This window comes from Bos mutus, chromosome 2 (genome assembly GCF_027580195.1).
Source record: "Bos mutus isolate GX-2022 chromosome 2, NWIPB_WYAK_1.1, whole genome shotgun sequence".
Taxonomy (NCBI): Eukaryota; Metazoa; Chordata; class Mammalia; order Artiodactyla; family Bovidae; genus Bos; species Bos mutus.
In genome coordinates, this window is record NC_091618.1 from 1690598 (window position 1) to 1714187 (window position 23590).

Here is a 23590-nt window from a genome sequence, read left to right on the forward strand (position 1 = left end):
CGCAGCCACAAGTCTGTTCTCTGCACAGAGCGGGGCTCTTGGGGGCTCCTCTCTACAGCCTGTCCTCTGCTTCGTATGGAGGGCTCCTCGTGGGTCTCCTGGCTCTGACCGCAGTCCGGATGGGACACCTGGCTGAGAGGGTCGCCCTGAACCTTCTCCCACTCTCTGACTAGCTTCCACGTGTCAGATCCCACTCTTCCCACTTCCATCCAGGGACCGCCCTTCCTGGACGGTGGGGACCGGGAGGGAACACGGATCTGGCGGAGGCTCAGGGGTGCCCCGCGGTGGGCAGGGCTCATGATGAGCAAATTCCTAAAACATGCTTCACCATGGGGGACGTCAGCATTACACACGGGGAACTGAGTCCTTAGCAGCCACACAACCTGCCTGGCGATGACTGAGCCAGGGGGTGAGTAACTTGAACCACATAACTGACTTCAAACTTGCTGAAAGTCTGTGGGTAGCAGAAGCAAAGGAATTGGGGGAGGGTATTTTCAGAAAAAGAACCAAGGCAGGGTCTTCAGAAGGTGATGAAAACCTGTGAAACAGGAGCTGAAGGAACGCTCGCTGGACCTAGAGGAGAACTTTCGCTGTGTTTTTCTTTTGCAAAAATACTCCTTGGCCATGAACCGTCGCTCTTCCCTCTCCAGCGTGTGTCTGTTTGGGAAGGTGATTCTCACCCGTGACCCAGGTGTTGACGGGTGATGCAATCCTCGCCTGGTTCATAGGTTAGAAAGTCACCCTGCCACCTGCTCTTCCCTCCCTTCCCAGCCACTGATCCTGCCTCCAGACCCAACAGTTAGAGCCCACGCATTGCCTGCGGCTTGTCCTGGCCTTGGCTAGGAAAGCCCCAGAGAGCCCAGCTTCGTGGTAAGGCTCTCAAGCCTGGAGGGAACGGGCCCCCATCCGGCGCTGCGGTCCGCCCCCACCCAGACCACTGTGTCTGCAGTCTCTGTCTCTCCCCGGCCATCTTCCCCCCGAGACCCAGGCCTCTGCTGAAGATGCAGTCGACACAACGGCCAGTCACAGGCGAGCCCCAGAATCCTCTTGTGACCTTCAAGTTTCACGACTGTTCTGAGCAGTAGCAAAGGGAAGACTGGCCTCAGTCAAACAGATCTGGGTCCAAATCCCAGCTCTGCTGCTTACCTGGCAGCAGCCCGGCCCTTCATCCCTCTGACCTGCCGTCCTTCCTTTGAGGCAGAGAAGTAGTATTCACGGGGTGGTGTGAGGACCAAGATTGCCTGCCCAGAAGGAAACTCAAAGAGCAGCACTCACACACTTATTTCAATACTCCACTGATATTAATGAAACTCACTTTCCAGAAGGAGAGGCAGATGTGCAAACAGACACACGTCCTCTCCGGTGTGACACACGCGGAAATCGCGGCATCCTACAAGGAAGGCCCAGGCAGGCTGCCGCAGCAGCGGCAGGAAAGTGGGAGGGGCATTTCTGGGAAATCCAGAAAGCGCCATGTGCCCAGGGAAGGAGGTTTTAATCCTTAGAACTGAGACCTCCTGCCTCTTCTGTGGCCTGGCCCTACCCCTCCTCTGCCCCAGCCGCTCCCAGGGGGTCCAATGAGAGGAGGGTCCTCAGCTGGGAGCGATTCACCCCCATCCCCCACCCTCTGTGACTTCAAGGAAGGAAACTTCAGGAGTGGGAGCCATGGTCACTTCCTGAGGGCAGCGTTTGCCAGTGTTTGCTCCAGTGACTCCGGCAGGGCAGGGACTCGGGGTCCTGCAGGGGGAGTAAACGCCTCCTTAAATCCAGCATGCTAGGCACCTCACCGGAGAAGGCAATGGCACTCCACTCCAGTACTCTTGCCTGGAAAATCCCATGGATGGAGGAGCCTGGTAGGCTGCAGTCCATGGGGTTGCTAAGAGTCGGACATGACTGAGCGACTTCAATTTCACTTTTCACTTTCCTGCATTGGAGAAGGAAATGGCAACCCACTCTACTGTTCTTGCCTGGAGAATCCCAGGGATGGGGGAGCCTGGTGGGCTGCCATCTATGGGGTCGCACAGAGTCGGACACGACTGAAGCGACTTAGCAGCAGCAGCAGCAGGCACCTCACCTGCCCCACCCTCATCCTGGTCCTCAGTCACGGATGGGCTTCAGAGGACACGTGGTGCACAAAGGTTCCCACCACTGCCTGTTTGGAGAATCAAAAGCACACTCCAGTCTCAGGGCCTTTGCACGTGTGACGTCTTCCATCTGCAGTGCTCGCTCCCTAGAATCACACATGGCTCACACTTTGCTTTCAGTTCAGTTCAGTTCAGGCGCTCAGTCATGTCCGACTCCTTACGACCCCATGAATCGCAGCATGCCAGGCCTCCCTGTCCATCACCAACTCCCAGAGTTCACTCAGACTCACGTCCATCGAGTCAGTGATGCCATCCAGCCATCTCCTCCTCTGTCGTCCCCTTCTCCTCCTGCCCCCAATCCCTCCCAGCATCAGAGTCTTTTCCAATGAGTCAACTCTTCGCATGAGGTGGCCAAAGTACTGGAGTTTCAGCTTCAGCATCATTTCCTCCAAAGAAATCCCAGGGCTGATCTCCTTAAGAATGGACTGGTTGGATCTCCTTGCAGTCCAAGGAACTCTCAAGAGTCTTCTGCAACACCACAGTTTAAAAGCATCAATTCTTTGGCGCTCAGCTTTCTTCACAGTCGAACTCTCGCATCCATACATGACCACTGGAAAAACCATAGCCTTGACTAGATGCACCTTTGTTGGCAAAGTAATGTCTCTGCTTTTCAACATGCTATCTAGGTTGGTCATCACTTTCCTTCCAAGGAGTAAGCGTCTTTTAATTTCATGGCTGCAGTCACCATCTGCAGTGATTTTGGAGCCCAGAAAAATAGTCTGACACTGTTTCCACTGTTTCCCCATCTATTTCCCATGAAATGACGGGACCAGATGCTATGATCTTCGTTTTCTGAATGTTGAGTTTTAAGCCAATCTTTTCACTCTCCACTTTCACTTTCATCAAGAGGCTTTTGAGTTCCTCTTCACTTTCTGCCATAAGGGTGGTATCATCTGCATATCTGAGGTTATTGATATTTCTCCTGGTGATCTTGATTCCAGCTTGTGCTTACTCCAGCCCAGCATTTCTCATGATGTACTCTGTATATAAGTTAAATAAACAGGGTGACAATATGCAGCCTTGACGTACTCCTTTTCCTATTTGGAACCAGTCTGTTGTTCCATGTCCAGTTCTAACCGTTGCTTCCTGACATGCATACAGATTTCTCAGGAGGCAGGTCAGGTGGTCTGGTATTCTTATCTCTTTCAGAATGTTCCACAGTTTGTGGTGACCCACACAGTCAAAGGCTTTGATGTAGTCAATAAAGCAGAAATAGATATTTTTCTGGAACTCTCTTGCTTTTTCCATGATCCAGCGGATGTTGGCAATTTGGTCTCTGGTTCCTTTTCTAAAACCAGCTTGAACATCCGGAAGTTCACAGTTCACGTATTGCTGAAGCCTGGCTTGGAGAATTTTGAGCATTATTTTACTATCGTGTGAGATGAGTGCAATTGTGTGGTAGTTTGAGCATTCTTTGGCATTGCCTACACTTTGCTTTACTCTGGCTCTTTCAAAAGGCCTCCTGGGTTGCACCCTGTCCAGATCAACCCTTCTCCCATTACTCGCTTTTGCTTTACCCTGGTTCTCTTTTCTTCATTACGCTTATTACGTATTAGATCACATTATGCTGGGCACATTTCCCATCATTTGTTCCTTTGGCTATTATCTCTTCTGCTGGACCGTCAGCAGGATGTGCCTGTTCTCATTACTGTATCCCTAGTGTCTGGCATAGTACCAGGAAGTGAATGTTGTTCAGTCGCTAAGTCGTGTCCAACTCTTGGCAACCCCATGGACTGCAGCACTCCAGGCTTCCCTGTCTTTCACTATTTCCCAGAGTTTGCTCTAATGTCCCTTGAGTCAGTGATGCCATCCAACCATCTCATCCCCATCTCACCTCATTCTCTCCTGGGATCAGAGCCAGGAGACCCATGAGGAGTCCTCCCCACGAAGCAGAGGACAGGCTGAAGAGAGGAGCCCCCAAGAGCCCCACTCTGTGCAGAGAACAGACTTGTGGCTGCAAGGGGGGCTGGGGCCCGGAGGGGAGGGAATCTGGGATTAGCAGAGGCGAGCTATTACGGACGGGATGGGTAAGCAAGGATTTACCGTACAGCCCAGGGAACTACATTCAACACGCTGTGACAGCCAGAATGGAAAAGAACATGAAGACGAAGAAGTGTGTTTGTGTGTGTGTGTGTGTGTGTGTGCGTGTGTCACTGAGTCACTTTGCTGTACAGCAAAAATGAGAGGAAAGAGTCACCTTCTTCTCCCGCCTTCAGTCTTTCCCAGCATCAGGGTCTTTTCCAATGAGTCAGCTCTTTGCATCAGGTGGCCAAAGTATTGGAGCTTCAGCTTCAGCGTCAGTCCTTCCCATGAATATTCAAGGTTGATCTCCTTTAGGATTGACTGGAGGGAATAGATTCTCAATAAAAACCAGAGCTCCCACCATTTCCTCCAATGCCCGCTGGACTCACACCTGTGGTTCCCTCGGGGCTTGCCAGGAAACAGTGACCCTGCAAGTGGGCGTCCCCCGCCCCCCGGCCAGCCTCACACACACACACCATCCGTACCCACCTTGGGCTGGCTGGAGATTTATGCATCTGAGAATCTGTCCTTTCTGTCCCCTTCCATTGGGAGGGACCATTCTCTTGTCTTGAGCGCCTCAGCCATCTGGACAAACGATGCTCATCTCAATTGTAGTTCCAAAAGTGAGGGTTAAGGCAGCCCTACTGGAAAGGTGGGCCTTGGGTCAGGCTGGGTCAGAAGGGATCAGGCCCTGGTCTCCTGTCGGGCGCCCTCCCCCCAGCGACACACCCTTGTTGTTGTGTTGGATGGGACACGTTGCTGGCGCGCCCTCACTGCGTCCCTCGTTAGCTGTGTGTAGCATGGCAGAATGGCAGTCATAGTAGAATCGGAAGGTCTGGGTCTGAATCCCAGCTCTGCCACTTATAGCTACGTGATCTCGGCAGGTTACTGAGCCTCTGTTTCCGTGTGGGAAGTCGGACTAATCCTAGCTCCTGTCTCCTAGGACTGTCTTGACAATTAAGTGAGTGAGTGTGTATTATGTGTGGAGTCCAGTGGCTGGCACAGAACGGGTGCCATGGAAATGGGAGCCACTGTTACTGCATCACACTTGGCTCGCCCCAGGGTCCTCCCTCCCCTCGGGGTTCCTCCTCCGGCAGGCGGCCTCCTTGTTTGTCACGGTCTGGCGCCCACTGGGCTTGGGGACATCGCTGACCATCCAGGCTGGGCCAGGTTTCCCCTCTTCCCTCCCCTACGCCCTCATGGTCACCTGTCATCACCCTGGTCCAGTGGGGTCGTGTTGTGAATCTGCCCCTCCACTGTCCATTCCCAGAGAGCAAGGCAATGCTCAAGCCTCTCTGCTTCCTGGATACAGCCCAGGGCCTGCTCAGAGCAAGTGGGAGCACAATCTGGGGCAGAATAAATGAGGAGAGAAGGGGACAGAAGACGGTCCCTCCTTCCAGTTAGCTCGGCACTGCTCTCATGGGTCAGGTGTTCTCTGGGGCTCCCTGCGAGCCTGACCTTTGGTCTAAGTTAGAGGCCACCTGGGGTGAGCCCCAACTTCACTCCCTTTCCCTGGGCATTGGGAACTGAAGTTTTGGACTATACCGTTGAGTCTGCCTCCAGCTTCCAAATTGATCCCCTCGAGGTCGATTTATTTTTTTTTTCTGCAGAATGTTGTAACCATTAACTTCCAGGCAGGGGTCAGACCCCTGGGCCCCATCTGCTCAGGTTGCCTGCACAACTGAAATCCCTGAGCCCATTCTGGCTACTTTTCTCATTAAGACAATCGGACTGGATCGATCCATTAGATCAATGGTTGGATATCAACCCGCAGGAAGCCAATCCCATGAGCCTGGATGATCAGCCCAAGAATGCGATCCTCCGCCAAGCTGGAGCGGGTTATTTGCCCTCAGGATGGGGCTCTGGGAGGCAGAGGGGTGGGTCAGAGGACTCAGCAGGCTGGACTTTGGTGAGGAGGCATCAGTGTGGCCTGGCTGTGTCTATCAGGAGAAGAGCTCTGGCTCCTGGGAGCTGGGCAGGGATTCCGGGGACAGCTGGTGTGTGAGAAACACCATCTGTGCTTGCGGACGATCGAGACTCCTTCCCAGGTCGTCAGCCCGTCACACTCCCACCACCCCCACCCCGGCCCAGGGTTGCAAGGTGTGTGTGATGGGGGTTGGGGGTTCAGGAAGCAAAACAGCAGCTTCCCGGGTCTCTGTTCCTGTCTCACCAGGAGAAATTTTCTGAGGCTGGAAATGCAGAAGTACCTAGAATACCAAATCGGCATTCCAAGGTCTGGGTGCGTGGAATGCTGATGGAGTTTAAGGGTTGGCTAAAGGACACCTATGCAAATAGGTTTGGAAACACTAGTGTTAGCCGCTCAGTCTTGTCTGACCCACTGCAACCCCGTGGACTGCAGCCCGCCAGGCTCCTCTGTCCATGGGATTCTCCAGGCAAGAATATTGGAGTGGGTAGCCATTCCCTTCTCCAGGGGATCTTCCCAACCCAGAAGTCGAACCTGGGTCTCCTGAATTGCAGGCAGATTCTTTACCACTGAAGCCTCCATGGAAGCCCTTGGAAATGTATTTCAGCCTGTTCATTTCCTACAGAGCTGACGCACGTTACAGCTTTCTAAAAGAAGGGGGAGGAGTAGTGTTGGATGGAAGGTCTGGGACATCTTACAGAAATACACTGAAGCGTAGTCAGCAGGGCCTGCTTTCACGGACAGTTCATCCCAAGGAGTGTCTGCAGGGTTGACGGGATCCCTGAGGGCCAGGGAGGTTCTCAGACAGGGAGGCACCAGTGAGGAGGAAGTGAGGTGGGCGAGCGCCACTCACGTCCCCTCTCACGTGGACGCCAGTGCAGACAGCGCCACCTGCAGCCAGGGAGGTCCCCTCACCCCACCCATGCGCCAGCCCTCCGGGTCAGCCCACACCCTCACCACCCTCTCCCCTTTGCTCCACAGGCTACTTGACTGTCAACATTGAGCCTCTCCCGCCCGTGGTGGCTGGTGATGCTGTGACTTTGAAGTGTAACTTCAAGACCGATGGCCGCATGCGTGAGATCGTGTGGTACCGGGTAAGTCCCCTCCGCGGTCCGCCCCGCCCCGCCCCGTGCCTCTGACCAGAACGGGGGGTGGAGTACCCGGAGCCTCTCTGGAGACCCTCTTGGGATCGGCGATGCCCTCAGCCCTCACCAGCCCTGAGCTGTCCTGCGCCCTCTGCTTGACCCCCGTCCTTTACTGAATCCCTTTGCAAAGATCCCTCTGCCCAGGCTTCCCTTCTGACCTCAGAGTTTATCTTGTCCTGGCATCTTTGATGTTCCTGACATGCTCTTATGCTCAGGAGACCCCCTGCGAGCCGAGCATTAGTTACGAGCATGGAACGCACTGACTGCAGTGTAATTAAAGAACGCTTAAGGGTGAAGTTTGGGGCATGAGGGTTTGGGTAATGCTTTTGGCAGAGGAGAGAGAACAGGACAGCTTCCTGCCTTCTTAAAAATCAAATTACAGATGTAGTCTGCCTTCTAATCTGATTACACATAGGAGTGGTGTCTGGCATCCTGAGGTCTAAGGAGATCTGAGAAGGGATGTTGATAAAGATGAGCAGATGCCCATCTGCCCAGGGCCCTGATGTTGGCAACAGGAGAACCAGCTTGGGGTCTTAGGAGCAAGTGTTGGCCTTTGTAACCGCAGAGACACATATCTGTGTGTCTAGACCGGGCATCCCAGCCTGGTCTCGCTTTGCCACAAGTAAGTCGAGGCTGGCTGGGCGCCAGAGAAGCTCGAGTTGGCATTGACTTTCTTGCCATGTGGCACCCAGCTGTACATAGGACAGGGTACTGCCATCTTGGGTTGGGTGGAGAGCTCCGCCTCTATGAGCTACAACAGGGGTTGGCAAACACTCCTCTGAAGCCCAGATAGTAAACATTTTCCTCTCTGGGGCCCTATGGTTTCTGTTGCAACTACCCAGTTCTTGCTCCAGTGCAGAAGCAGCCACAGACAGCATGTCGATGGAACGGCATGCCAGCATTCCTGTAAAATTTTACTTACAGACACTTGAATTTCGTGTAATTTTCACATGTCACACCGTCTTCCCCTTTTTTATTTTTTCAACCATTGAAAAAGGTAAAACACCACCCTGGGCTCATGGGTCACACAAAAGTGGGCTGGAGGCTGCCTTGGTCCACTGGCCATAGCCAGCCGCGGATCAAAACCCGACCCTTCCCCAACCTCTGCTAAGTTGTATTGCCCTTTCTTCAAAGTGAAGCCAGTGGGTGATACAGTCAAGTGGAATTGCTCTGGAGGTAGGGGGTGTGGAGTGGAGAGGGGGTGGGAGGTGGGGGTTGGGTGGGCACTGCTTGGTGATCAGGCATCTGGAAACGGTTCCTGAGCTCCTTCAAGCTACAGCCACACCCGCGGTGCGGTGCAAGGAAACCCAGCGGCAGAGGATCCTGCTGGGGAGTCCTCACCATCCGAGCCATCACTCAGAACTGGGCGCTTCAGCCTCCTTGCTGTCGGTCCAGCCTTGCTTTGAACCATCCTCTCCTTACTGTGCCTTCTTGCTTTGTCTGCCTTTGAGTCATCGTTTTCTAATCACTGTGGTTATGCTGGGCGCTGTGACCTGGGTTCCTTTTAACCAACATCATTGTTCTCCATCTTAGCGTTGTAGCCCTCTCCCATTTAGAATCACTCCAAGGACTCTCCACCCAAGCTCACAGCCTCCCAGAACCCACAGATGTGAATCTGACATTTGATTCCCCGGAGGGCACCAGCTTCAGGTGAGGTTTCCTTCCTGGAGAGATCACTCGGGCCTAGAGCAAGTCAAGGCATATGTTAAAAAGCGCTGCGAACCTCATCACTAAGAGGCTTATTTACGTGATACGGGAACCGCTTGGCTGACTCACGCTGTGAGCGTCTCATTAGCACCTGGCAGAGGGCTTCGATAAATTAACTCCGCTCGCTGCCGACGATGGCACCGCGTCTCTGCCCCGACCCTCCGTGGAGTGAAGGGCAGTGAGAGGCCTGCCCAGCTGGCAGAGAGAAACGCGGAGACCCAATGGGAACCATAGGGGTGAAGACGGGAGGCGTCTTGGAAACAGGAAAATACCAGCAGGCATCTCATCGCTCCCCCATCCCTTGGAGCAGCTATCTTCGCTCTTGTTTGAAATCGAATGTTCCTGCATCAGTGGTGAAAATCTCCCTGCAGAGGTGGCTGCCAGGGTGCGGCCAACGGCAGTGCCAGGCCCGGGTGTGGGGAACCACAAGCAGCCTCCCTCGTGGCTCACCTCTGCGTGCTCTGAAAGCCGGGATGCCCAGGTCCCAGTGCAGACAGAGACCCCCGCTTCCTCCTTCCCGCTCTCTACCCCAATGCTGAGCACCCCCAACTCCCTTCACCACACCACCCCCACCTCCATCTCGGCTTGTGATCCCATCGACTGCTTTAAAAATCAGTTATGTCTCTTATGGGTGTCGGGCCCTGCCTGTCAGGCTACGGGAGGCTGCACTGACTAATTTATTTTATTTCGTTTCACATCCTTTGACTTAAAAGCGTCTGGAATTGGGGTGGGGTGGGGGTGGGGTGGTTGCAGATGTATGCAAATCACATGCAAATCGCGCACTGAAGCCAAGTGCCCGGGCCCTTCTGATTCTGTGGCTGGAGTGCGGAAGTGGGGTCCCCGATGGGGTACTGTCCCTGGGACCCGGGGAGCCCTGCACGTCTGTCTGTGGTGGTGGGCACGGGCAGAGGACGGGACAGGAGCAGACGGGGGAGCAGCTCCACGCGATCAGTCCTCTCCTTCCTGCTGCCACTCTGGCCTCCCCTCACCTGTCACCTCCTTTCCCAAGGAGCCGGCCGAATGGCCAGAGATGAGAGCCGACCACGATGGGGGCTCCAGGAGCCGAGACCAAGGCGGGGCTGCTGGAGGGACTGGGAGAAGCCTCAGTGGAAGCCCCTCTCCGTCCCGGATCCCCCCAGGCAAGCCCCAGAGCTTCATTCCCCGCCCCTGTCTTCCCCGCCCCCGCTCCCGCCCGAAGCAGGGGCTGCCCAGCCTTGTTTTTTTGTTTGCTTTCTGTACGTGTGTTTGCTCCCCTCCCCAGCTTCCTCTGCCCGTCCTCCATGAATGAGCTCACAGAGCCCGCCTTGGAAGGAGATGAATAGATTACACAGGCCTGGCCAGTGCTGTGTCTCCAAGCCCTTTAGCCGGGAAAAGCAGGTCATTGTGATGAGGCTGCCTCTGCACGCTCGGCCCAGTGGGTGCAAAATGACCCAAAACGTGTGTCCCGTCCAGAAGCCTCCCCTCTGGTCCTAAAGGCATGAGCTTAGCAATGGGGTCGTCCTAAGCTTTCAGAAGTGCAACGAAGGCATTGGCTTCTTTGGGCAAATTGGGGGAACTGATGGAGTGGTGTGAAGCAAAAGGGATCCTTCCCTCGGGGTCAGCAAGACCTCTGGCTCAGCATTTGGGGAAAGTCTTGGCTTATGGAGCCCTTAGGGCTGGAGGGTGAGCAGGGATATAGGAGGAGGTGGCAAGGGTCTGCACCTTGGACACTTTGCCCCGAGGTCGAGCCAAATTATAGACAAAGACGACGCAGCTCTAGAAGAGACTCAAGAAAGTGCACAAGATCAGAGCCCCTGGATCTGTGCTGTCCACTGTGGCAGCCGCTTGTCACATGTCGCTATTTACATTTCAGTTCAACTAAATCAGGTTAAATTAGAAGTTCATTGCCTCAGTCAGACTTGCCACATGTGATTAGTGGCCACCGCATTGGGCAGAGCAGGTGTAGAGCATTTCCGTCACCACATAAAGTTCTGTTGGACAGCCTGCTGTGGATAATTGAGAAAAATGTCATGGCCCCTCCTTGGAATATCCTCTACTTTCCTGATAAGAGACGGAAAGTGGCTGCCCTTTGAGCCAGTTTTCTAGGCAAACTCACCCTACAGTGAATTTCAAAAAAAGTGAATTGTATTTGTTATGTAACTTACCATCACTGGATTGCAGGGAACAAGGGGACAGAAGAAAGATTATCATTCTTAAAAGACGTCTTTGAAAACAGAGAAGACATCAGGAAAGTGTTCAGGCCCCCGAGGAGCTGGTGTCATGGTCACCTCCCCACGTTTTCTCCACTGTTGTGTGGGTCTGCCTCCCAGATTTGAGCTTCACAGTCTTCTCCAGAGCTTGGGCAGATTACTTTTACCTGCAAAGTATACAGTGGCCAATAGGGCGAGGGTGCAATCCCACGCTTGGCCAACAGGAGGCAGTCACCTTACAAGCAACCGACTTTAGCATTAAGATTGGACCTGGCTCTAGAGCAAGGCTTCCCTGGTGGCCCAGAGGTTAAAGCGTCTGCCCACAATGCGGGAGACCTGGGTTCAATCCCTGGGTCAGGAAGATCCCCTGGAGAAGGAAATGGCAACCTACTACAGTACTCTTGCCTGGAAAATCCCATGGATGGAGGAGCCGAGTAGGCTGCAGTCTAGTCCATGGGGTTGCTGCAAGTTGGACACGACTGAGCGACTTCACTTTCACTTTCACTTTGGTTCTAGAACACAGAGCGTCCCTAATAGTTCAGTTGGTAAAGAATCCGCCTGCAATGCAGGAGACCCCCTGGAGAAGGGATAGGGTACCCACTCCAGTATTCTTGGGCTTCCCTTGTGGCTCAGCTGGTAAATAATCTGCCCACAATGCAGGAGACCTCGGTTTGATCCCTGGGTTGGGAAGATCCCCTGGAGAACGGAAAGGCTCCCCTCTCCAGTGTTCTGGCCTGGAGAATCCCATGGACTGTATAGTCCATGGGGTTGCAAAGAGTCAGACATGACTGTGTGACTTTCACTTCACTCCAGAAAACAAATGATAAATGTCATCCTCTTCTTAGTCATTTCTATCCATTTCTACCTGAACTTGGAGACTCATTCAGTGATTTTGCTGACACTAATCTGAGTGACTAGCATTACTGAACACTTACTCTGTGCCAGGCATTGGATTGAGAGCTTTACAGACATGGCTACATTTCATCTGGGACTTCCCTCATGGCTCAGATGGTAAAGAATCTGCCTGCAATGCAGGAAACCCAGGTTCGATTCCTGGGTCAGGAAGATTCCCTGGAAAAGGGAATGGCTACTCATTTCAGTATCCTTGCCCGGAGAATTCCATGGACAGAGGGGCCTGGCGGGCTATAGTCTGTGGGGTCGCAAAGAGTCAAACATGACTGAGCGAGTAACACTTCCTTAACATTTCATTTTCACATTGACACTGAGGCTGGTGGAATTGTTAAGCCTGTTTTTCAGATGAAGACACTGAGGCCATCCACAAAGACTATGTCTTGGCTCATGCTGCCCCTTCCCGACTTCTGCAGGAAGTTCTAGACACTTCCTCCTCTGTGATTCTTCCTTGGGGGTTGTGGGTGTCTGCACTCCAACTTGTGTCTCATTAGGTCCAAACACCTGTCTGTCCACTGGGTCGTGAGCATCCCGACCACAAAGGCCACATCTTTTCCCCACTACATCCACCTGCCTAGTGGAGAGTCATCTCAGTAAATATTTGTTACATGAATAGACATTAGACATGGAAATACACATTTTGACAGACCATGCCAGGTAGCCCATTCCATATCAGGTGGGCTTCTGTGTCCAGCCGATCGTATCTGTCTGCTCAGGGACTGAGTGTGAGTCTTTGTGTACTCAGGGGCCTTTATGGAGTGTGGGGTTGGGGGGAAAGGAACATTTCTTATTCGGGAATGCCAGCTAAACTCATTTACTTGGCGGGCACCTGCCCGGCAGGCAGAGCCAAAGGTCTGTTACTATCATAGAAATCCATTGAACAACCACAGAGAATCCTGGGAATTTAACCTTTCACAGCAGTTGTATTTTATCATCTTTCCTTTGTTTCGTCTCTTTCCTTCACGATTTGTTCCCCAGAGCTGCGCTGGGCCCAGGTTACGAGGCCGCGGTCAGAGCGCCATGGAGCTAGATAGAGGGGCGATCTACTGAGAGTGATAAGGCTGCCGCTCTCAGAAGCCCCTTATCGCGCCTCCTCCACCTGGTGGGGACTGTGCGCCTCGGCGTTTGTTTAGTGGCCGGAGATGCCTCCTCCACGATGCTGCTTGGCCGGGGTGAGGTCCTGCTCTGGGGCTCCACTGGCTGCCTCTGCAGTGAGGGCTTATGGCTGCTCTGAGCCATTAGAGAAAGGATTAAGTCCAGAGGCTGGGCACATGACTTTGGGCAGTGACCTAACCTTTCTGCTTTAGAAACCTCATCTGAAATTGGGCATGAAACCACCTACATTGTAGGTATAAATGAGATAATGTCTGCAACTAAACAAGCCCAGTCCCACTTCAGTCCTTATATTCCACCCAACAAAAGCTCATGGGAGCGGTTCAATAAATGGTAACCATTTGTCCTCTCATGTCTCTTGGTAGCAAGGGATCCAGAGAAAGAAGGTGTTGTGGGAGGACTGCCATGATGAGGTTCCTGAGTTCCATCCTACCACCCGCCTTGCCAACAAAGATGGGCAGAGGTGATGCTTAAAGCTGGTACCCTCTTTGTCACTATATGGTTACACTGAATGGTGTACTCACTGGACTTAATTCTTGGAAATGTTATCATATGGCTAAACCATTCCAATGGATCTTAGCTCTCTCTGAGCTTCCCTTGTGGCGCAGCTGGTAAAGAATCCACCTGCAATGCAGGAGACCTGGGTTCGATCCCTGGGTTGGGAAGATACCCTGGCAAAGGGAAAGGCTACCCACTCCAGTATTCCATAGAGTCCACGGACTCTATAGTCCCTGGGGTCGAAAAGAGTCGGACACAACTGAGCGACTTTCACTTTCACTTAGCTCTCCCTGAAACAAGAAGTTATTTCAGAATGGCTTTACTGGCATTGGCTCTCTGTCAGCCTCAGTCCTTGACGATGTTTTGTTGTCTGATACAAAATGGAAAATGATGATTATAAAGGGTCATTACAGTCCGATGATATCATAAGGGCAGGAAGGCAGGTATACTCCTGGTGATGAGTGGAGACCAGGGCCCAAGTCCCAGAGGACTGGGCTGCCTCACTCCTTGGCCCCTCTGGCTTGGAGCCCAGCCTGGCAGCCACTCAATCTGGCTGCTCCTTGTTACCCTCCTCTCGGGTCTTACAGATCCAAGGTCTGGGGGAGGGAGGGATTAAGGAAGACAAGAAGCCGTCTTCACCGAGCCAGGGTGAAGCTGGCTGAGCTGCCGTGCCCACGTCTCCATCCTTCCCCCTGACCTCCCACAGGGGCAGGCTTTTCCTGATGAGGAAGGTACCATACCTAATTTTGTCACACCAGTCACATGAGAGGAAAGAGAAAGTACCAGAGAGAAGGCCCACCAAAGGACAACTGATCGTAGAATAAGCGTAGTGACACACGGAAAGGAAGCAGGCATCTTTCCAAGTCTAGTTCCATTGCAGTCTTTTAATTCCACCCTCAACCATAGACTGTATTCGTCCCGAAGCCCTATCAGACATCTACTCCGGGGGGTGGAGTGATGGGAGCAACTTTAAGCTCCCTCTAGAGGTCACGGAGTGAATTGCTACTCTTGCAGCCCCGATCCTTGGTCTTGAAGGGAAGTTCGGTTGCAAAGGAGCAGGAGCTGTCCATTCTGCCCTTTAGAATTTTCAGAGGGGCTAGTGAAAGCATACCGACAGCTGAGCCTCATCCTACAGTTACTGCATCATAATCTTCTGGATTGAGACCTGAGGACCGAGTCCTGGACTTTGGGAAACTGGTAGAGGAGTTGCTCCATTCATTCATTCAACATTAGTTCAGCACATGGTGACTAAGATAGATAGTTTGAGGCACTGGGAGCACATCAAGAAACAAGACAACAAGATCCTAAATTCATGGAGTTTACCTGGGGGCCTGGGGGACCAGGAAGCAGCTAAAAAGATAAGCAAGAAAACACCAGATAATGTCAAGGGCCTGCTAAGTCACTTCAGTCATCTCCAACTCTTTGCGACTCTATGGACTGTAGCCCACCAGGCTCCTCTGTCCATGGAATTCTCCAGGCAAGAATACTGGATTGGTTGCCATGGTGTCCTCCAGGGGATCTTCCTGACCCAGGGATCGAACTCAAGTCTCTTATGTCTCCCGCAGGCAGGCGGGTTCTTCACCACCAGCTCCACCTGGAAAGCCTTAGATGATAAGGGCGGAGCACGTCATTGAAATAGAGGGATGTGATAAAAAGGGATGGGATGGTCAGGAAAAGACTCCCATTTAAACTGAGACCTCAAAGGCAATAAGGACCCCACCATGCCAAGAGGGGTACATGGAGCACTCTGGGCAGAGGAAAGAGCAAATGCAAAGGCCTGTGTTGGGCTGAGCTTTGTGTGTTCAAAGAGCAGAAGGAGAGCCCACTGCATGGCCGGAATGAAGTGAGTGAAGGAGAGTTAAGAGACGAGGTGAGGAATAGGGGCAGGACCACTCATGCAGGCCTCTCGCTTCAAGCCATGGGGTCTGGAGTGGTTCTAAGGGCAGCAGGAAGCTTTGGAGGGGTTTAAACGGGAAAGTAGCAGGATCTGGTTACCTTTACTGAAAGATCATGTCTAGTTGAATGGACCATGGGACGTAAGACTGGAAGCAGGGTTATTAGAACAGTTCAGGTAGCAGAGGCTTGGGAGAGGATCAGGCCGCTGTAGTGGAGATGATGGGAGGGCAAAGAAGCTCTACTGAGACTTGTAGGTAGAGTCCAAAGGGCTGGCTGACATGTGGAGGGGGAGGGGAAGGCAAGACTCAGGATGGCGCCTGGCTTTCAGTTTCACCACCAGATGTGGGATGGTGCTGCTTACTGAGACGAGGGGCACACGGAGGAGAAGGCTGGAAGGGCTTTTTTGTCAGCCATGTTAAGCTCCAGGTGCCGCTAAGATGTGAAGAGAGAGCAGTCCGAGGAGCAAAGGAAGCTAAATCTGGGTTCCTGGGGAGAGATTAGAAGAGATTTACCCTTGGAGGTCAAGAGAGTATGGATGGACCTAAAGCCATGGGCCTGGATGAGATGACCTGGGGGAGGGGGCAACCGAACAGCACCCAGAGCAGACCCTGTGCACTCAGAATTTAGAGACAGAGAAGTAAACCAGTGAGAGATTGAGAAGCAGCAGCCAGCAAGATATAAAGAAAGATGATGGAGTAAGGTGACCCGGACCCCCAAGGAAGAACGTGGTCTAAGAAAGAGAGAGTAGTCATCTGCGCCCAAAGCTGCAGGGAGAAGACTTAAAGGAATCAAGGAATGTCCATCAATTTGCAACATGGAGCCCGCTGGGGGCCTGGACCAGAGCAGCCTCCTTGGGTGGAGGGGGGGGGCAGGCAGATGCCTGACTGGAGTGGGCTCAGGGGGGCACTAAGACCAGCTGTGGCAAAGCCTTGAGGTTTAGACTATTAAAAGGATTTGACTTTGGACTTCTGGGCAAACCTTTGCTGATAACATAAAGACACCATCGCTTCTATTTGGTCCATCTCCATTTGCATGTCGTTCATCAGCTAGCAAATGCCTTACCTGTTCCAAAATCCCCAGGTTGCTATCCAGAACTGATGGCATCTCTTTTCAAGGCTGTGAAGGTGGTTGCAGAGGGGAGTCTAGAGGGATACAGCAATGCACTTGGTATTTGAAGGAAAGATCCCAGCTCTATCCTGCCATGAACTCAGTGGCCTGTGGATGTCAGCCATTCCCAAGACCCTGCTCAGCACTGAGCATCATACATGGGGCTGGAGATGCAAAGAAGGAGACGGTGGACCCCCTTCCCTCCAGGGAGAACTTCCAAGTCCAGGCATCATTAAATTGTAAAGATTTGTGATTCATTTCCCCTAAGTGTCTCCCAAGTACTGCATTTCGGACTCTTTTGTTGACCATGATGGCTACTCCATTTCTCCTAAGGGATTCCTGCCCACAGTAGTAGATATAATGGTCATCTGAGTTAAATTCACCATTCCAGTCCATTTTAGTTCACTGATTCCTAAAACGTCGATGTTCACTCTTGCCATCTCCTGTTTGACCCCTTCCAATTTGCCTTGATTCATGGACCTAACATTCCATTGCAATTCCTCTGCAATATTGCTCTTTACAGCATCGGACCTTGCTTCTATCAGCAGTCCCATCCACAACTGGGTGTTGTTTTTGCTTTGGCTCCATCTCTTCATCTTTCTGGAATTATTTCTCCACTGATCTCCTGTAGCATATTTGGCACCTACCCACCTGGGGAGTCATCTTTCAGTGTCCTATCTTTTTGCCTTTTCATACTGTTCATGGGATTCTCAAGGCAAGAATACTGAAGTGGTTTGCCATTCCCTTCTCCAGTGGACCACATTTTGTCAGACCTCTCCACCACGACCCGTCCGTCTTGGGTGGCCCTACACAGCATGGCTCATAGTTTCATTGAGTTAGACGAGGCTGTGGTCCACGTGATCAGATTGGTTTTCTGTGATTGTGGTTTTCAGTCTGTCTGCCCTCTGATGGAGAAGGATAAGAGGCTTACAGAAGCCTCCTGATGGGGGAGACTGACTGTGAGGGAAACTGGGTCTTGTTCTGATGGGCGGGGCCATGCTCAGTAAATCTTTAATCCAATTTTCTGTTGATGGGCGGGGCTGTGTTCCCTCCCTGTCATTTGATCTGAGGCCAAACTATGGTGGGGACAGTGAAGATACAGGCGGCTCCTTCAGAAGGCCCCACAAAGGCACTGCTGCACTCAGGGCCCCCGACCCTGCAGCAGCCACCGCCACCCACGCCTCCGCCGGAGACTCCTGGGCACTCCCGGGCAAGTCTGGGTCAGTCTCTTGTGGGGTCGCTGCTCCTTTCTCCTGGGTCATGGTGCACACAAAGTTCTGTTTGTGCCCTCCAAGAGTCTGTTTCCCCAGTCCTGTGTAAGTTCTGGCAGCTCTATGGCGGGGTTGCTGGTGACCTCCTCCAAGAGGGCTTATGCCACACCCAGATCTGCTGCACCCAGAGCCTCTGCCCCAGTGGGCAAAGCTAGGGGAGATGATGGAATTCCAGTTGAGCTATTTCAAATCCTAAAAGATGCTGCTGTGAAACTGCTGCACTCAATATGCCAGCAAATTTGGAAAACTCAGCAGTGGCCACTGGAAAAGGTCAGTTTTCACTCCAATCCCAAAGAAAAGCCACACCAAACAATGCTCAAACTACCTCACAGTTGCACTCATCTCACACGCTAGCAAAGTAATGCTCAAAATTCCCCAAGCCAGGCTTCAGCAGTGTGACCTGTGAACTTCCAGGTGTCCCAGCTGGATTTAGAAAAGGCAGAGGAACCAGAGATCAAATTGCCAACATCCATTGGATCAAAAAGAAAAGCAAGGGAGTTTCAGAAAAACATCTACTTCTGCTTTATTGACTATGCCAAAGCCTTTGACTGTGTGGATCACAACAAACTGTGGAAAATTCTGAAAAAGATGGAAATACCAGACCACCTGACCTGCCTCCTGAGAAACCTGTATGCAGGTCAAGAAGCAACAGTTAGAACTGGACGTGTAACAGCAGACTGGTTTCAAATTAGGAAAGGAGTATGTCAAGGCTGTATATTATCACGCTGCTTATTTAACTTCTTTGCAGAGTACATTATGTAAATGCCAGGCTGGATGAAGCACAAGCTGGAATCAAGATTGGCATGAGAAATATCAGTAACCTCAGATATGCAGACAATACCACCCTTATGGCAGAAAGCAAAGAAGAACTAAAGACCCTCTTGATGAAGGTAAAAGTGGAGAGTGAAAAGGTTGGGTTAAAACTCAACATTCAGAAAACTAAGATCGTGGCATCCAGTCCCATCACTTCATGGCAAATAGATGGGGAAACAGTGGAAACAGTGACAGTTTATTTTCTTAGGCCCCAAAATCACTGCAGATGGTGACTGCAGCCGTGAAATTAAAAGACGCTTGCTCCTTGGAAGAAAAGCTATGACCAACCTAGACAGTATATTAAATAGCAGAGACATTACTTTGAGAACAAAGGTCCGTCTAAATGGCAGCAGCGACTGTCCAGGGCTTGTGAGGGTGGCATGTGGGGAGTGTCATTGCCTCCACCCGTGTGTCACCAGGGTAGCACTCAGGATGGGTCCAGGAGACCAAGAGGCAGCAAGGCTGCGACAGAAAGCCTGTGGTCCTTAAGCTTTCTGGGGACCCAAGCAGGCAGGGATACTGCAGTCAGCCTTAGGTGGGAAGAGTCGGGTGATTTGGGCTCAGTGCAGATGCCACAGGCCAGTCAACCCAGACGGGTGCACAGACACCCTCGGATGGAAGAAGGAGATAAGAGGAAGTAAAGAAACGCTTGCTTTGGCAGCTCTTCATGCTGTCTCTGGCGCGAGGGAAGGGGTTCTGACCAGAGAAATCTATCCTCTTTGGGGGATTAAGATCAGGTTTCTGATATTGGCAATGAGACCATTTCTCTTCTTGGAGGTGCTTACCTAAGGCTGGTAAGAGCTCTTGGCTCCCGAACTGTTGGGGCGAGGGGCGGGGGTGGCTGCCAACAGGTGGAGTGGATGATCGGATAAACAAGACTTCCTGCTGGCACGCGTGTGGACCCCACCAGTAACAGGCTCCCCCGCTGCATGTCCGTGCAAAGAAGACAGGACAGACTGCAGATCCAAGGTGGGTGTGTTGGTGGGGAGTTTGTCCTCACCAAATGCACAGACAAGAAAAGACCAGTGGCTGGGGGCAAACTGTCCTGCTGTGTGACCTTGAGCAAGCGACTGCCCCTCTCTGAGCCTCGGGAGCGTCATCAGTAAAATGAGAGTGAAGTGAGATGTCTCTATAGGATGCGCTCTCTCCTGCTTTGCAGCCAACACCCTTTCCTTGGTTTCTTCACCCCCAGCAGACCCAGCCCGGGGGAGGGGGCTGGCCCTTCCTGGCCAGGTTCTGCCTGGAGTGAGGTTTAGGCAATTTTGCATCCGGGCGGAGATCCCGGCCAGAGACGCTGTCAGGCCTCTGAGCCAGTGGATGCCAGAGCTATATTAAGCCCAGAGCGTGATTTCCAGCCGACTCTGCCTGGCTGAGCCCTGCTGGGTTTAAGTGACAAGGGGGCTGACTTAACTTGTCAGAGGAGGATTAAAGGTGAACTTCCGCTCCAGTGCGCCAATGACAAAGGAACAGGACTGAAATGAGAGCCGGCTCCCAGAAACCCAGCTCCACATCCTCCTCCCGCCTAAGTCCCTCCTCCCCTCCTCTGCCCACCTCCTCTGTGTCAGGCGCATCGGCTTTATGTGAAGAGTGGCAGTGTCTTCTCCCCAGGGGCCTCAGAGGTGTCCCCAAGGCCATCGCACAGCCACCCGGACGCAGACAGGCACAGCCTGGCCCTCTTCTAAAATGCACTGCAGCTGCCCCGCACTTCGCGAGAATTCCCTGTCGCCTTAAGAACCAAGTACAAGGTCACTGGCACAGCACGCGAGGTCCTTCATTCAGCAGCCCCCTTGGCTGCTTTCCTCCAGCCTTGCGGCCTACCATGTCCCCAAGTGGGCCCGCCCCTGGAGTCACGTGGCCTGTCTGCGGCTCTTGGAGCATGCCAGCGCTCTTTCCCACCTCCACGCTGATGCCAATGCTGCATCCTCTGCCCTCCAAGACCAGCAAACTGTGACCTGCCCTCAAGGTCAGCTGCAGGCCCTGAGACCTTTCCCCATCCTCTGTTCCCTTCCATCTTCTTCCTCATGCAATTGCCATGACCCAGGCATCTTAAAATATTCAGAACTCTACCTTAGAACTTAACACACTGGATGATCACACTCATTTATGCAGCAGGCGTTGCTTGAACACCTACTATGTGCCAAGCATTCAGACTAGAGCACTGAGCAAGAGCAGTGATGTTGCTGAAAGTGTCAGTCGCTCAGCCGCGTCTGACTCCTTGGGACCCCATGGACTGTAATTCACCAGGCTCCTCTGTCCATGGGATTCTCCAGGCACGAATACTGGAGTGGGTTGCCATCCCATTCTCTGGGGGATCTTCCCAACCCAGGGATTAAACCCGGGTCTCCTGCATTTCAGGTAGATTCTTTACTGTCTGAGCCACCAGGGAAGCCCAAGAAACATTGGAGTGGGTAGCCTATCCCTTCTCCAGGGGAACTTCCTGATCCAGGAATCGAACCATGGGGTCTTGTCTTTAGGGAGTTTGTAGTTAAGCAGGGTAACAGGTATTGCCTAGAAGACTGTTAAATTTCTGTGAAATTGTGGTAACTGCTCCCCTAAAGGACAAGTGCCTGCTAGCTAAGAGCTCACAGCAGGGGGATTGAATGTTGAATGTCTCCCTTCCAGAATGTAACTGCGTTGTTGGTAAAGACCAGGTGTCCTGCTTGTGTCTGAGCACATAACTCAGAGAATGAATGAATCGGTGAGTGACCGCCGGTGTGACTCTGAGGGACATGGAGCTAAACTCTTAGTTGATGAGGTGAGTAATTTTCTTACACGTGGAGCTTCTCAACAATGGATGGGATGCCTTGGAGACTGGTGAGTTCCCTACCCCTGAGAGTGTCTAAGCGAAAGTTGCAGTGGCTACCTGTCGAAAGTGCAATGAAGAACTTCCTCGGTGGTCCGGTGGTTGAGCATCCACCTGCCAATGCAGAGGACACGGGTTCAATCCCTGCTCCGGGAAGACCCCCCGTGCCACGGGGCAGCGAATTCCCTGCACCAGCTACTGAAGCCGGCACACCTAGGGCCCATGTGTCAGAGCAAGGGGAGCCCTGTGCTCCACAGCTAGAGCGTAGCCCCTGTCCACTGCAGCTCGAGAAAGTCCGCGTGCAGCAGTGAAGACCCAGAGCAGTCAACAATAAATAAATGTATGAAAAAAATTAAATGCCAGAGAAAGGATTTATGTCTTCTCGGCCCAAGGGAGCCCAGAGCAGGATGACCCTGTCCATTTCAGCTCTGGAATTCTGCACTGCATCAAGGTCAGCTGCCCAGTGGTGACGTCATGGCAAGGCAGGGGGTGGGCCTCCGGCCCACTTGGCTAGACCACCCACCAAGTGTGGGACACCAGGAATTGAGAAAGTCCTAGATCCCCCAGGAGGAGGGTGGCTGTGGATGTTCTGGGAATCTGCTTCATGTGGGTGCCCCACCCTTGAGTGACCATTCAAAGGAGAGGAGGCGTCAGATGCCTGGGGGCTGAGAGGGCGCAGGTGTGTGTGTGAAGAAGTTTATAAGGGTGGAGAGCAGAGCCGGAAGAGCGGTCCGCAGCTGGAGGTCTGGTCAAGCACAGCTGTGTCCATGCCACCCTGCCTGGGACTCATCATAGAGGCCTCCGCATTGCCGTTGGGGTGTCTAGCCCCTGCCAGCCTCTCAGGCACATCTCCTGAGTTTTCCTGTGAAAGAAGAGGCTGTGGGCATTCAGAGACCTCAAGGAGTCTCGGGAGGAGGGTGACAACTGGGGGCGGATGGACGGGGCCCTGCAGGCTGGACCCTCTAATTCCCATGTCTGAGCCTGGAGACTGAGCTTAGAGGCGGGTAAGCAACTTGCTCTGAGTTGTGCTCCTAAGGAGGAGTTGGGTCAAGCTTCAAACCGGCTCTCTGGCTCAAAAGCCTGTTCTTTCTTTAGCTTCCACTGAAGGTAAGAGTAGAAGGGGATGATAGAGGACGAGATGGTTGGATGGCATCACCGACTCGATGGACATGAGTTTGAGTAAACTCCGGGAGTTGGTGGATGGACAGGGAGGCCTGGCGTGCTGCACTCCATGGGGCTGCAAAGAGTCGGACACAACTGAGTGACTGAACTGAACTGAACTGGAGGTCATAAATACCCTCCTGGGGGTGGGAAGGATTTCCACCTGGAGTGACAGGCAACCTGGGGGCTGAACCCTGCTGGCATGGGGCTCCTCTCTCTTCCTCCTCCTCATCAACGCCGTCACTATGGTTTAGGCTATGTCAGGGACATTAACAGAATCACCCCACTGGGTCCCCACAGAAGCCATCTGATGCTGATACTATTGTCCATTTTAGGGATGGAAACACTGAGGCTCAGAGAAGTAAAGCAATTGACCCCAGGCCCCGCAGAGAGTAAGATGGAGCAGAGTCCGTCCTCTGGCCTGACTTCCTTGCAGCAGGATCTTCTCAGCATCCACAGAGCGGACTGGGGCCATCTGGATCCCTCTTGGGAAGCACCTTAGGTCTGGCACAGGGCTAGCCAGAGAGGGCCGGGGGCCAGGGTGGGGCTGGCCACCTCAGGATGCCCTTATCATCACACAGCCGCAGCCACCTGTCTGCAGAGGCGGCGGTACAGATCCATGCGGGGGCTGTCAGCACTGAAGGAGGACCCCGGGGGGAAACACAGCTTCTGCCTGCAGAGACGACACAGGCAGCATGGTTCACTTACCCCGAGACAAACACACAGGCAGAGCAGACAGGTGGAAAGGACAGGACCCTATCCTTCCACACCCTTTCCTGCACGCCCCTCCCCGCACACACACACACACACACCCAGGGCGCCTGCCCACGTCCCTCAGATGAACATGGCAAGATGTGTGATGCTACTGTCCAGAGCTGGGTCTGGGCAGCC

At 52.9% G+C, this 23590-nt stretch overlaps 1 protein-coding gene across 1 annotated transcript in view; it reads left to right on the top strand.

The window, feature by feature from the left end:
- IGSF21 (immunoglobin superfamily member 21) overlaps window positions 1–23590 on the top strand; it is a 277958-nt gene that overhangs the window by 119921 nt on the left and 134447 nt on the right. The window contains exon 2 of the mRNA XM_070379196.1: window positions 7069–7181. Within this exon, the coding sequence (XP_070235297.1) occupies window positions 7069–7181 (113 nt within the window). The remainder of the gene's footprint in view (window positions 1–7068; window positions 7182–23590) is intronic.